General features: G+C 37.2%; 1 protein-coding gene across 3 annotated transcripts in view; it reads right to left on the reverse strand.

The window, feature by feature from the left end:
- Nucleotides 1–16042, reverse strand: part of LOC120535158 (rab GTPase-activating protein 1) — a 243125-nt gene that overhangs the window by 145678 nt on the left and 81405 nt on the right. For all 3 annotated transcript variants that reach the window (XM_039762787.1, XM_039762786.1, XM_039762788.1), the window contains 3 exons: nucleotides 8413–8479; nucleotides 7922–8024; nucleotides 7065–7234 (listed from right to left, as the gene is read on the reverse strand). In XM_039762787.1, coding sequence (XP_039618721.1) covers nucleotides 7065–7234; nucleotides 7922–8024; nucleotides 8413–8479 — 340 coding nt within the window. The remainder of the gene's footprint in view (nucleotides 1–7064; nucleotides 7235–7921; nucleotides 8025–8412; nucleotides 8480–16042) is intronic.

A 16042-nucleotide genomic window follows, 5' to 3' on the forward strand; every position in this document is an offset into this window, starting at 1 on the left:
GCGGCATGGCTCTACCTAACTTCCAGTTTTATTACTGGGCGCAAATATACAGTCGATAAGAACCTGGACACAAATAGAAGAACATACACAGGCATGGACCGCAATAGAAGTAAAATCCTGCAGTACTTCTTTGTATTCCTTGCTTTGTGCACCAATAAACACACGCTATCGGCAATACACTAATAACCCAATTGTGCTCCACTCACTTAGAATCTGGAACCAATGTAGAAAGCATTTTAAGACGGAGAAGCTTCTTTCTGTGGCACCCTGCAAAAGAACCACCTCTTTCAACCCTCACAAACATGTGCAGTTTTAATATCTGGAAAAATTTGGAATTAACTTGCTTAGAGATCTTTATATAGACAACGTCTTTGCATCCTATGAACAATTACATTCCAAATTTAACATTCCAGCTACAAATTTCTTTCACTATCTTCAAATCAGGAACTTTGTTAAACAGAACCTTCCAGATTTTCCTCATCTTGCACCCTCATCCACGCTGGAAAATTATTGCTCAATTTCAAGGAGTTAGACTCCATCTCTACAATATATAAAATCCTTTTACAATCCCTTCCTTTCAAAGATCCAAGAGGACACTGGGAAAATGATCTCTCAATTAATATATCAGAAAAGGAGTGGAAAGTAGCAATGCAGAGAATTCACTCGAGCTCCATATGCAAAGCATACAATTATACAACTCAAAATTATATATCGAGCACATCTGTCTCACTAAAACTCTCCAAAATGTTTCCAGGACATGATCCAACCTGTGAACGCTGCAAATTAGCTCCAGCCTCACTAGGTCACATGTTCTGGGCCTGCTCCAAATTAACATTATTCTGGACAAAAATTTTAATTACCTCTCAGACAGTCTTGGACTCACAATCCCTCCTAACCCATTAACAGCTGTGTTTGGGGTTCTTCCAGAGGGTCTTAAAGTGGAGAAAGACAAACAAATTGTGATTGCATTCACTACACTTTTGGCACGCAGACTTATTCTGATAAACTGGAAGAACCCAAACTCTCCTCTTTTAAGTCAGTGGGAAACTGATGTGTTATATTATTTAAAATTGGAAAAAATCAAATACTCAGTTAGAGGATCTGTGCAGACTTTTTTCAAAACATGGCAGGATCTAATCAGTAATATTTTGAAATGATTATATAAAGCACAGAGAATTTGTTGATTTAGGTATTTTTAAAAGCCTTAAATTTTACACCGTTTGGCTTGCTCTCTCTCTCAAGGGTGGGGATCGATCTGTTCTTAGCATAATTCTTTTTTTTTTTTTGTAAAATGTGATTGCTATGTATTGATTGTAATAAAATTAATAAAAAAAAAAAAAAAAAAAACGTCTTCAAAGACCTCGTCTCCTTGAACGCCAGAGAAATGCTCGTTTGGACTTTGCAAGAGAGCACCAAACATGGGACATTCAAAGGTGGAAGAAAGTTTTATTCTCTGATGAGAAAAAATTTAACCTTGATGGTCGTGATGGTTTCCAACGTTACTAGCATGACAAGGAGATCCCGCCTGAGATGTTTTCTATGTGCCACAGTGGAGAGGGCGCCATAATGGTCTGGGGTGCTTTTTCCTTCAGTGGAACAATATGAGCTTCAGGAAGTGCAGGGGCATCAAATGGTCGCTGGCTATGTCCAGATGTTGCAGAGAGCATTTCTCATGACTGAGGGCCCACGTCTGGGTTTTTTAACAGGACAACGCTACAGTACACAATGCCCACAGGACAAGGGACTTCATCCAGGAGAATAACATCACTCTTTTGGCTCATCCTGTTTGTTCCTCTGATCTAAATCCAATTGAGAACCTTTGGGGATGGATGGCAAGGGAAGTTTACAAAAATGGACAACAGTTCCAGACAGTAGATGCCCTTCGTGCGGCTGTCTTCACCACTTGGAGAAATGTTCCCACTCACCTCATGGAAACGCTTGCATCAAACATGCCGCAACGAATTTTTAAAGTGATCAACAATAACGGTGGAGCTACTCAGTACTGAGTTCATGTTTGGAAGTTTGATTTCTGTTTTGGGGGGGTTTACGGGTTTTTTTTGGAGGTGTGGTCCTAAACTTTTGATCAGCTGTAAAACAGCCTGTTTCAGTTTAATCGTTATTTTCATTAAATTGCATGGTCAAAAAATGTTTTGTCTGACTCCCATTTTTTCTTGTTGCATGTTGAAGCTCTACTTGCAACCTTATTTTGCATGGTTGGATCTTAACATGATTTTTTGCCATTTTTCAAGTGGTCTTAAACTTTTGATCAGGACTGTATATGTATATATATATATATATATATATATATATATATATATATATATATATATATATATATATATATATATATATATATATATGTATATATATATATATATATATATATATATATATATACACATATATATATATATATATATATATATATATATATATATATATACACACACACACACACACACACATACAAACCGGATTCCAAAAAAGTTGGGACACTAAACAAATTGTGAATAAAAACTGAATGCAATGATGTGGAGATGGCAAATGTCAATATTTTATTTGTAATAGAACGTAGATGACAGATCAAACGTTTAATCCGAGTAAATGTATCATTTTAAAGGAAAAATATGTTGATTCAAAATTTCACGGTGTCAACAAATCCCAAAAAAGTTGGGACAAGTAGCAATAAGAGGCTGGAAAAGGTAAATTTGAGCATAACGAAGAGCTGGAAGACCAATAAACACTAATTAGGTCAATTGGCAACATGATTGGGTATAAAAAGAGCTTCTCAGAGTGGCAGTGTCTCTCAGAAGCCAAGATGGGTAGAGGATCACCAATTCCCACAATGTTGCAGAAAGATAGTGGAGCAATATCAGAAAGGTGTTACCCAGCTTAAAAATTGCAAAGACTTTGCATCTATCATCATCAACTGTGCATAACATCATCCAAGATTCAGAGAATCTGGAACAATCTCTGTCGTAAAGGTCAAGGCCGTAAAACCATACTGGATGCCCGTGATCTCCGGCCCTTAAACGACACTGCACCACAAACAGGAATGCTACTGTAAAGGAAATCACAGAATGGGCTCAGGAATACTTCCAGAAACCATTGTCAGTGAACACAATCCACCGTGCCATCCGTCGTTGCCAGCTGAAACTCTACAGTGCAAAGAAGAAGCCATTTCTAAGCAAGATCCACAAGCTCAGGCGTTGTCACTGGGCCAGGGATCATTTAAAATGGAGTGTGGCAAAATGGAAGACTGTTCTGTGGTCAGACGAGTCACGATTCAAGTTCTTTTGGAAATCTGGGACGCCATGTCATCCGGACCAAAGAGGACAAGGACAACCCAAGTTGTTATCAACGCCAGTTCAGAAGCCTGCATCTCTGATGGTATGGGGTTGCATGAGTGCGTGTGGCATGGGCAGCTTGCATGTCTGGAAAGGCACCATCAATGCAGAAAAATATATTCAGGTTCTAGAACAACATATGCTCCCATCCAGACGTCATCTCTTTCATGGAAGACCCTGCATTTTCAACAAGATAATGCCAGACCACATTCTGCATCAATCACAACATCATGGCTGCGTAGGAGAAGGATCCGGGTACTGAAATGGCCAGTCTGCAGTCCAGATCTTTCACCTATAGAGAACATTTGGCGATCATAAAGAGGAAGGTGCGACAAAGAAGGCCCAAGACGATTGAACAGTTAGAGGCCTGTATTAGACAAGAATGGGAGAGCATTCCTATTTCTAAACTTGAGAAACTGGTCTCCTCGGTCCCCAGACATCTGTTGAGTGTTGTAAGAAGAAGGGGAGATGCCACACAGTGGTGAAAATGGCCTTGTCCCAACTTTTTGGGATTTGTTGACACCATGAAATTCTGAATCAACATATTTTTCCCTTAAAATGATACATTTTCTCAGTTTAAACTTTTGTTCCGTGATTTATGTTCTATTCTGAATAAAATATTAGAAGTTGGCACCTCCACATCATTGCATTCAGTTTTTATTCACGATTTGTATAGTGTCCCAACTTTTTGGAATCCGGTTTGTGTATATATATATATATATATATATATATATATATATATATATATATATATATATATATAAACTGCTCAAAAAAATTAAAGGAACACTTTGAAAACACATCAGATCTCAATGAGAAAAAGAAATCCTCAAGGATATCTATACTGATATAGACTGGGTAATGTGTTAGGAACGAAAGGATGCCACATCGTTTGATGGAAATGAAAATGATCAACCTACAGAGCCCTGAATTCAAAGACGCCCCAAAATCAGAGTGAAAAATTATGTGGCAGGCTAGTCCATTTTGCCAAAATTTAATTGCAGCAACTCAAAATTGTACGCAGCACTTTGTATGGCCCCTGTGTTCTTGTATACATGCCTGACAACATCGGTGCATGTTTCTAATGAGATGACAGATGGTGTTAGTAGGGCTGCATTTGAACAATTAGAACAATCTAGACGAGAACAGGCCATTCAGCCCAACAAAGCTCGCCAGTCCTATCCACTTGCTTCCTCCAAGAAAACATCAAGTCGAGTTTTGAAAGTCCCTAACGTCTTACTGTCTACCACACTACTTGGTAACTTATTCCAAGTGTCTATCGTTCTTTGTGTAAAGAAAAACTTCCTAATGTTTGTGCGAAATTTACCCTTAACAAGTTTCCAACTGTGTCCCCGTGTTCTTGATGAGCTCATTTTAAAATACAAGTCTCGATCCACTGTACTAATTCCCTTCATAATTTTAAACACTTCAATCATGTCACCTCTTAATCTTCTTTTGCTTAAACTGTAAAGGCCCAGCTCTTTTAATCTTTCCTCATAATTCAACCCCTGTAGACCTGGAATCAACCTAGTCGCTCTTCTCTGGACCTTTTCTAGTGCTGCTATGTCCTTTTGTAGCCTGAGACCAAAACTGCACACAGTACTCAAGATGAGGCCTCACCAGGCATTATAAAGGTTGAGCATAACCTCCTTGGACTTGTACTCCACAGATCGTATATATAACCTAACATTCTGTTAGCCTCTTAATGGCTTCTGAACACTGTTTGAAGTTGATAGCTTGGAGTCCACTATGACTCCTAAATCCTTCTCATAAGGTGTACTCTCGATTTTTCGACCGCCCATTGTGTATTCAAACCTAATATTTTTACTTCCTATGTGTAATACTTTACATTTACTGACATTAAATTTCATCTGCCACAGATCTGCCCAAGCCTGTATGCTATCCAAGTCCTTCTGTAATGATATAACGGATTCCAAATTATCTGCTAATCCACCTATCTTGGTATCATCTGCAAACTTAACCAGCTTGTTACTTATATTCCTATCTAAATCATTTATATATATTAAAAATAGCAGCGCCCTAGCACTGACCCCTGTGGAACACCACTCTTAACATCAGCCAGTTCTGATGAGGTTCCTCGCACCATCACCCTCTGCTTCCTGTGTCTGAGCCAATTCTGCACCCATCTAAAAACATCACCCTGAATTCCCACTTCTTTTAACTTGATGCCCAACCTCTCATGTGGCACCTTATCAAATGCTGTTGTGGGGGATCTCCTCCCAGATCTGGACCAGGGCATCACTGAGCTCCTGGACAGTCTGAGGTGCAACCTGGTGGCATTGGATGGACCAAAACATAATGTCCCAGAGGTGTTCTATTGATTTAGGTCAGGAAAGTGTGGTGGCCAGTCAATGGTATCAATTCCTTCATCCTCCAGGAACTGCCTGCATACTCTCACCACATGAGGCCAGGAATTGTCGCACCAGGAGCCACTGTACCAGCATAGGGTCTGACAATGGGTCCAAGGATTTCATCCTGATACCTAATGGCAGCCAAGGTGCCTTTGTCAAGCCTGTAGAGGTCTGTGTGACCCTCCATGGATATGCCTCCCCAGGCAATCATTAACCCACCACCAAACTGCTCATGCTGAATGATGTTACAGGCAGCATAATGTTCTCCATGGCTTCTCCTGACCCTTTCACTTCTGTCACGCGCTCAGGTGAACCTGCTCTCATCTGTAAAGCACAGGGCACCAGTGGTGCATCTGCCAATTCTGGTATTCTATGGCATGCCAATCGAGCTGCATGCTGCTGGGCAGTGAGCTCAGGGCCCATTAGAGGACATGGGGCCCTTGGGTCACCCTCATGAAGTCTTTCTGGTTGTTTGGTCAGAGACATTCACACCAGTGGCCTGCTGGAGGTCATTTTGTAGGGCTCTGGCAGTGCTCATCCTGTTCCTCTTGCCCAAAGGAGCAGATACTGGTCCTGCTGATGGGTTATGGACCTTCTATGGCCCTCTCCAGCTCTCCTAGAGTAACTGCTTGTCTCCCTAGAATCTCCTCCATGCCCTTGAGACTGTGCAGGGAGACACAGCAAACCTTCTGGCAATGACACGTATTGATGTACCATCCTGGAGAAGTTGGACTACCTGTGCAACCTCTGTAGGGTCCAGGTATCGCCTCATGCTACCAGTAGTGACACTGACTGTAGCCAAATGCAAAACTAGTGAAGAAACAGTCCAAAAAGATGAGGAGGGAAAAATGTCAGTGGCCTCCACCTGTTAAACCATTCCTGTTTTGGGGTCATCTCATTGTTGCCCCTCTAGTGCATCTGTTGTTAATTTCATTAACACCACAGCAGCTGAAACTGATTAACAACCCCTCTGCTACTTAACTGACCAGATTAATATCCCATAAGTTTCATTGACTTTATGCTATACTCTGATTAAAAAGTGTTCCTTTAATTCTTTTGAGCAGTGTATATATATATATATATATATATATATATAAAAAATCAATCTGGCATCTATACAAGTTAGACTGATACTCCCCCCAAACCCCCCTCCCCCGACTTAAAGGGTAATCGGAAAAACATTACTGGCATAAGGGAACTCTAAAAAAAAAGTTTTTCCCCCCATTTAATAATACATTATGGTATTTTAAAGGCACTGGCCAAGACAGCTATAAGTTAATGTAAATTTACATAAATATTTTACCTTTTTAATGTCTGAAAAAATTACAAGGAAGTATCAAATCACCTGCTTTAGCTTTAAGTAGAATGTTTCCGTGTAACTCCGCTTGCTAAAAGGCCAAAACACTCTCTCGCTGGGAGCACATACTCGAACTCTGGTTTCCAAAAGAAATCGTACAGGTTCTTCAACTTCAGTGATAACCAGATCAACCGCTGTTGTCATATACATCAGTTTATCTGTAAACAAACAGAGTAAAAGTTATGATTCTGTAAAGCTGGTTGTATGGTTTTAAATTGGAGATCGACATGTGCATTGTTTGTTAAAATTTCAGTGTTTTTCCTTGTCTCTCAGAAAGGTTCCAATCTATTTACTACCAAACTGTTTTTCTCAAATTGTTCTGGAAACAATATTTTATAAACCACAGTACAATTTCATTATTAGATTATATTGTAATCACAAAAAAAGAACATTTCTAAAATGATCAGGAAGATTTTAAAAGTTATATTAACATCACATTCTATCTTTCACTCAAAAAATTGTCTTTTGTTACCTTTCATACTATTGTGAAAGGATGCTCATTTTGTATCAAAAGGAGCAGTGTCACATCAATAAGCAAAATAAAAATACTACTTGTTCCAAAAACATTACTAAGGATAGAACATATTAAAAAAAAAACTTCTGTTACTGACAGAACCAGCAAAAAAGAAAAGATGTATAGTACAAAGAAGTATTTAAAAACTTAAAACAATAATGGATCAATAGAACGGTGCTTTTTTAATGCAACTTCACTGGTCCAGGGACATGAAATTTGCACATTCTCTCCCTGTGTGTGGGATTTTCTCCAGGCATTCATGCATCTTAGGTTAACTGGTAACTCTAAATAGGCTCATTATGAGCTAGTGTGTATTTATATGTTGATATACCTTTTGGGGTTTCTTCATTAACTGCTTGGAACTGTGGCGTATTAGGATTCCAGCTTCCAGTTATTACATAGGACTTTCCATCAGAACTTTTACCCATGGATTCCTAGAAATCACCAAAACACCATTAGCAATGTTCAATGCAGATTGTTTTAATAAAACAAGACACACATCCAAGCAAAAAAGTAAGGAAGCAATGTAAAACACCTAAATATCAAACCTGCTTCTATGAAGTGTAAAACAAAGATGTTACCTATAGTACTCAGCTTTTCAAGCATCATTAAGATTCAGCTCAGCAACAATGATAGTTATACATTGATAGTACTACACAAAAGTGTACTGCTATAAGTAATATGTAGGAAGAATCAATTCCTTTCTTTTCTTAACCTACTAAGAAAAAAACACTTTGATAATTTAAACTATACAAGAAAACAAGAAAAATTGTATTTGATATTTAAACTATACAAAGAAAACAAGAAAAATAAATATCTCACCAAATCTAGCAAATGCATGTCACTGTTGCGTACATCTTTGCCAGGACACAGTAGGAGTCCGAAACACCTGAAGACACAAAAAATAATTTAACAATTACTTTGGAAACGAAGTTCACATTACTAATATGCTTCCAGTAACTAAGAAACTGTAACTTAATGCTTATCATTTTCTAACTACATGCACAATTAAGATAGAGTAGCTTGTTAAATTTTATGTAAAACAAATAGCTGTTTGTTTTATGTGATATATGAAACAAACATTCTTTCCATAGTATAGAATTAGAATTAATATAGAATAGAATTTCGTTCTATTTTTAATACGCTGATACACTAAGACCAAAATTTCCATATTATCTCTATAATAAGCTCTGGCATTGCCAAATTGGGGTAGTCAATGAGTCAGCATGTCCTTGCTGAAGATTAACAAATATGAGAGGTTCCTTCTCATGTTCTCAACTTTGAAAGTTGTACTGTATAATATCCACTATAGCTTGGAAGATCATCCATTATATCACTTGTCTGCTTCGAGTGGCTGAGGTGAGTATCATCCTCACAGGTTTCAGAATTTTCAAGGTTGTGTTGATGCCATCTTAACCTCTTCTCCTTAATCCATTCCCTACTTATTCAACCGGATTCATGTATGACATTTTATGTTTCCATTACATTTCATTGGGGTTGCTAAATGAGTTTATTGGCGTAAGAACTTTTACTCAATAACCAAGATTTCAACGGTTCAAAATTGTACAGGAAATAAGGGAAGGTGAGCTTTCAATGAGGTGAACAGTTTTCCAGGATCAGTGGATAGAATAATGTCGCCTAAGGCAAAGTGCATTTTTACCTCCCTTTATCCTCCAACCCCCAAAGCAAAGATTTATCCTTACTAGGCATAATACTCTTAATTCACACATATTACATATTGGTACGCACGCTTCATGATATAGTGCATTATCTGAACAACAGACAAAAATAATAAATATACAATATTTTACACATTTGGAAAAAATATAAAACAAGAAAATTATCTTTAAAATAATTAAACATTTAATTGTTTTTAGTACCTACTTTGTGTTTTATGTGAAATCCCAAAAGCTTATCTAAACACTTGTGTTAGTTTTTAACTTTGTTCTGCAAGCTAAAAGGCATGGTGCAAACTTAACAGACATCAAACTGACACCTTAAACAGATTCCAGAAATGAACAAAATTTAAAAAAAATGGTAAAATCAGAATATATGCAATGGGATAATCATGGGCGCTACAATGTATATATAATAATCCAGCAATGATAATCAAAATAGCAATCCTAAAACTGGCGTAGAATAGGAGACACAGATGTGGCAAAGTACAAAGGACTGCAACCGTAGACTTTAAATGTACTGCTAAAGACAGACTCAAAGAATAAGCATCTCTCAAACAGGCTTACATTAAAACTCTGCAAATCCCGTCCTCAGTTACTCAGCATCACCAGTGACTTGATGATTGTACTCTTCCCATTCACTGTTGCTCCTGTCATGCTAAAAAAGCTCTCCATTGCTAGAAAAACTGACGTCATGCATTCATTGGATAATAACATTGCATCATTTCCATACAATAGCAGCAATGGGTTGGGAACATGCACTGACAGCAATAGGGTAAAGAGGATCCACCAGTACATGTTAAGAAATAATTATACTTCAATTTCACTGAATTTTTGATGTTATTAGGCTAATCAGTTTAGTTTAAAAAACACATTATAATTACCACCATTATCGTAAGCCACCTTGCACATTGATCTGTTAAATATCTAGTATTGTAGATTGGTCTGACTCTGGATCATGCATGGCTTGAGTTAGATTAGATTAGATAAACTTTATTAATCCCTTGGAGAAACTCAAAAGCATACAGCAACAGAAACATAAAAAAATAAGAATACATATTCACAGGACAGATAATACAATCAATCAATCACTCAATAAATTAATAAACTTAACAAGTACTTTGGGAAGAAGCACTGAATTGCTCGATAGTAGTGTGAGGAAAAGACCCCCAGGGGTGTATAACTCCATAAATACTGACACTAGGTGTAGTTAGTGCAGATGATTGAGGAGGGGTTTATTTCAGCACGTGCAATCCCTTGGTGTCCAGTGTGCACGCCCCTTAACTTTCATAAAGGCAGCTGTCTACGTTGCCAAATAGATTGACCGACTATGCTAATATGTCTGATCTAATGTTTCACTATTATATTTTATTTATTTGTTCTAAGTTTATGTTTGATGGCTATGGTCTTTGTTGATGTGCTTTTAATTTTTTGTACTGGTCTCTATATAAAACATGCTGACAAACCAAATTTATTGCTTGGAACAATTTAATTGAATTTAATTGAATTGACTGTGTGTTATAAGTCAGAGAGTTCTTGCAGGGACAATAAGAAATGTTTGAGTCATTGGGGATTTTGACGAATGCTTCCTGTACTCTCAACACATGTACCTGTATTTTCAATATCACATTACTATGATTATTATAAATCCGTCTCCATATTAATTTAGGCCACACTGATACAAGTACAATCACTTGTACCAGCAACTTAACATTATTATACAAAGATGATTTGTATCTTTGTATGCATTCGTATTTGAAGCTATTTAAATATATACATATTATACTTCAAGGACAAAGTTAAATCTAGGTTTGCTGTAGCTTGGAACCAAAAAAAAAATGGGTTGGCTATGGATATTTTCGATACATGATTTCCATGTATCTCCTCCCTTAAATAAAGGTTCTATTATACTCATTTACCCAATTCTGTAACAATTACATGTACAGGTTACAGTGTCCTCCATAATGTTTGAGACAAAGACACATTTTCTCTTGATTTACCTATATCCTCCACAGTTTAAAATTACAAATCAAATAATTCATATGTGATAAAGTACACATTGCAAACTTTCATTTAACACTAGAATTACCAGAGCCTACGAAAAAACTAGTAAATCTGTCCCACCTTAAATCGCTTCTTAAATCCCTTCACACCTCTCCGCCAGCGTCCTTTGTCTTCTAAATGTGCTGATAAAGAGAAGGTAGAAGCAGCCGGCTATTCCATCCCCCCACCAATTTAGAACGTGCACGAACTTCTCCAAGCCCATGCCTTGATTGAGTATCTGGGAGTGAAGTGGAGTTTTAGAGTGGAAATAATAGATTGTTATTTGGAACACACGCATTTCATGTCTGTTCCGTTTCTACAGTAATCTGTGTAAACACATTGTTAAAACAGAAACGTTTTTTATATTCTAGTAGTAGATGACAAAATGTAGGCATAAACTATATAATGTATGAAGCCTGAAGTCCAAATATCAAAGAAATATTTTCACAAAAGGTACAAATATAAGACAACAATTGTGCTTTTATTCAAAAATATAGCTGCAAAAAAAAAGCCGCCTTAACATGTGACATTGACACCCACTAATTATGATCGCCTCCGTGGCGCAATACATTCGACTACTGACTGGGAATCAAAAGGTCGCGAGTTCGATTCTGCACTATTCTGTTTTGAGAAGTAAACTGCTCTTAGTCTTACTATTTTAGAATAAAAGCATACATTTGATTTCAGTCTGTAACAGCCGGTGTAATTTATGATCCTTGTAAAGGTTAGCTTTTTTTTTTTTGATTCACTTTTCATTCTCTCAGTCGCGTTCAGAATCAATCCATACAACCCCATCTGACACGGCTGTTTTCACATAAAGACGCGCTATAGCTATGCAGTGTACCACGATGCATACTAATGCACCCCCCACCCCCAAAGGGTTCTGACACACAAACGCTGGCGAAGCTACCTTCTTCGTATCTCACTGTCACTTGATTTTCTTTTTATTCAGTTTTATTGAGTGTTCCTGCCAGTCCCCGCATGTTGCTGTATGCTGTTTCTTTTGTACTCCAGGACATGCAGAGGAGAGAATGGTAAAGAGCAGTAACTTCGGCGCTATATCCAATCATCAGACACTCCCCATCTGCCCGTGTCGCTCAAACACAGGAACATATGTTGGTGTAAAAGTATAACAAAAGTGCACTTTTATTAAAGTGTACTTTTTCCATTGTCTTTTCCTGTAAGAAGCAATGTACACACTTTTCTCTATGCTGTGGTTTCAAAACATCATCGCACTAATGCAATATTATTTAAAAACGAACAGCGTCAGATCAGGTGTGAATTTATGCAGGAACTGGAAATTCTCTGATGTGGGATCAGTTCTGTATGGTTGTGGGCGTGGGTGTGAGTGGTGGACATAACTGGGAATTACTGTGAATGTGCGTGGTGTTTTGAGATAATGAATAGAGCTGCAAATTACAGGGAATTCTCAGATCTGACGCTGTTCATTTTCAAATAATATTGCATGTACTGAACTTTTTTAGAATAAAAACATACATTTGATTTCAGTCAGTCTGTAAGAGCCAGTGTAAATGCATGATAATTGTAAAGGTTAGCTTTTTTTTTTTTTAAATTCAGTTCCATTCTCTCTGTTGTGTTCACGATCCCTCCCCCTCCCCAATCTGACAATGCTGTTTTCACATAAAGACGCACTATAACTCAAATGTGATTTATTTGGAGACGCGCTATAGCTCGAATGTGATTTATTTGGAGACGCTATACTGAATGTGATTTATTTGGAGACGTGCTATACTCGAATGTTATTTATATAGGGAAGAAAGTACAATGTCAGGTGCTCATTCAGTGTAATAGGAACCATAGCACAGAGAGATGTGTACACTGCAACAACTACACATGTCGTGAATGTAGGAAGGGTGTGTGGGAATTGTTAATATTTGAATGTGATGATTTTATATAGCACGGTTCGGAAATCAGCAGTTCTTAGCATTGCACCACACAAGCTGTCGTATTAACCGCCTACTGTAACTTGCTTTATTTTTTCTTCACTTATAGTCTAGAATAAAAGTGCACTTGTTTTGTTATACTTGTATACCAACATATGTTCCTGTGTTTGACCGACACGAGCATGCTCAAAAAAATAGACGTGTAATGCCAAGAAAAGTGCACGCAGGCATTTAAGTTCGCAAGCATTGGCACGAGAATGCAGTCACAAGTACGCTTTATGTGAAAACAGCATTCTCAGGTGGGGGGGAGGGGTAGGGAAGGATCCTGAACACGACTGTGAGAATGAAAAGTGAATAAAAAAAAAAAAAAACCTAACCTTTACAAGTATCATAAATTACATCGGCTGTTACACACTGAAATCAAATGCATGTTTTTATTCTAAAATAGTAAGAATAAGAGCAGTTTACTTCTTAAAACTGAATCGTGTGGGATCAAACTCATGACCTTTTGAACACTAGCCAGCGGCTTATACCATTACGCTACCGTGACAGCTGTAGTATATGTCAATGTGGCATGCTAAGGCGGCTTTTTTCTGCAGTTATATTTTTGAATAAAAGCATGTTTGTTGTGTTATATTTGTACCTTTTGTGAAAGTGTTTGATATTTGGACTTCAGGCTTCATACATTATATAGTTTATGCTTACATTTTGTCATTTACTACTACAATATGAAAACGCTTTCTGTTTTAAAAATGTGTTTACACGAATTACTGTAGAAACGGAACACACGTGAAATGCGTGTATTTCAAATAATGATCTATTATTTCCACTCTAAAACTCCACTTCACTCCCAGATAATCAATCAAGGCATGAGCTGGGAGAAGTTTGTGCACGTTCTAAGTTGGTGGGGGGATGGAATAGCCGGCTACTTGCAGCTTTTCTTTTATCAGCACACTAGCAGAATACCCGCGCTTCGCAGCGGAGAAGTAGTGTGTTAAAGAAGTTATGAAAAAAGAAAAGGAAACATTTTAAAAATAACGTAAGATGATTGTTAATGTAATTGTTTTGTCACTGATATGAGTGTTGCTGTCATATATATAGACACAGACATACACAGACACACACACATACATATATACATATATATGCATATATATACATATACACATATATACATATGCATATATAGCAAAATACCCGTGCTTTGCAGCAGAGAAGTAGTGTGTTAAAGAAGTAATGAAAAAGAAAAGAAAACATTTTAATAATAATGTAACATGATTGACAATGTAATTGTTTTGTCATTGTCATGAGTGTTGCTGGCATATATATATATATATATATATACATATACACACACATATCTACATATATACAGACACACATTTACATACACCTATATCTATCTATCTATATATGTATATCTATATCTATCTTATATGTATATCTATCTCTATATATGTATATCTATCTCTATATATATCTATCTATCTCTCTCTATATATATATATATATATATATATATATGTATATCTATCTCTATATATATCTATCTATCTCTAAGATCTATCAAAATCTTAATTTATCTATCCATTCCTAAATAATTAAATGGGCAGGCTATTTCGTATCAGTGCAATATGCTGCTTGTTAAAACGGATGACACGTAATCTTACGTGCACTTAGTGCTGCGTGGGTATTATGAAATATCGTATTTGTTCAAGTACTATTTAAATTTTAAATATAAGTAATTTTTATTTGGTCGACAGAAATATGTTTAGTAGGAATGAAAGTTAAATTTAATCATCATTGCATAAATTTTTCCTCACCATAGAAATTTAAAGACTAAATCCAACTTCCATTCCTACCAAAGATATTTCTGGCGACTAAATAGAACCTACTGTAGTATATCCAGATTCGAGCTATTGAGCTGTCGCCTGCCTGCCTGCGTCACCCTCGCTTCGCTCTTACTTTTTTTCCGTTCATTTAATCTTGGCTAGTCGCGGAAATATTATAATATGGAAGGAGTATTACACCGAGTATGGCTTTACCAAAACAATCATTGATGTCGAATAAAGTATCTATGATTCCTAAAGCTTAAATTGGTGATCTGGTTTTCTGCGTTAACCTCATATTTTTTCATACTTCTTCCCAAACAGGGGTTGCGAGAGTAAAATGAATCATTAAGCGCTGATATATATATATTGAATATACTGAAATATACTATACTATCAAATAATGCAAACAGTACGCGGCACGTGCTTCGCCCTAATTCTGGGCTCATCAGGCAGTACACACGCACTGCACCCACTCTCGCGTATCGAACCTAAGACGTCAGCACTAAAGGTGAAGCCTCTCATGTTGCGCTATGGTGTGTGGGTCGTTTATTTGACAGTATTGTAGATCGGGGTGTGTATATATATATATATATATATATATATATATATATATATATATATATTTAACTTTTGAGAATGCAACGTATAGTTTTGTCCAGGAGAAAGCAATGTTGCCTCAAATCAATGGCAACCTTTTGTAGGGTGTGTCCCTGAGACTTATTAATTGTCATCGCGAAGCAGAGCCGTACTGGAAATTTGAGGCATTTCAATTCTAATGGGAGATCAGAGGGTATAATGGTGATGCCAGCAATACATTCAGAGTGTGGCGCTCTGCTTTTTCTGTGTAGCTGCCTTCACACAGCCTCTCCGCTGCTTTATAAACGAACGCCATAGAAAGCCATCACCTTGTAAATTGTGTAATGCGTTTTTTGAACAGGTTTGATGCATGGAAGTGATCACTTTCGACTGCGTTCAGTAAGTTCTCGTGAGCTGCTAT

This window comes from Polypterus senegalus, chromosome 9 (assembly GCF_016835505.1).
Source record: "Polypterus senegalus isolate Bchr_013 chromosome 9, ASM1683550v1, whole genome shotgun sequence".
NCBI lineage: Eukaryota > Metazoa > Chordata > Cladistia > Polypteriformes > Polypteridae > Polypterus > Polypterus senegalus.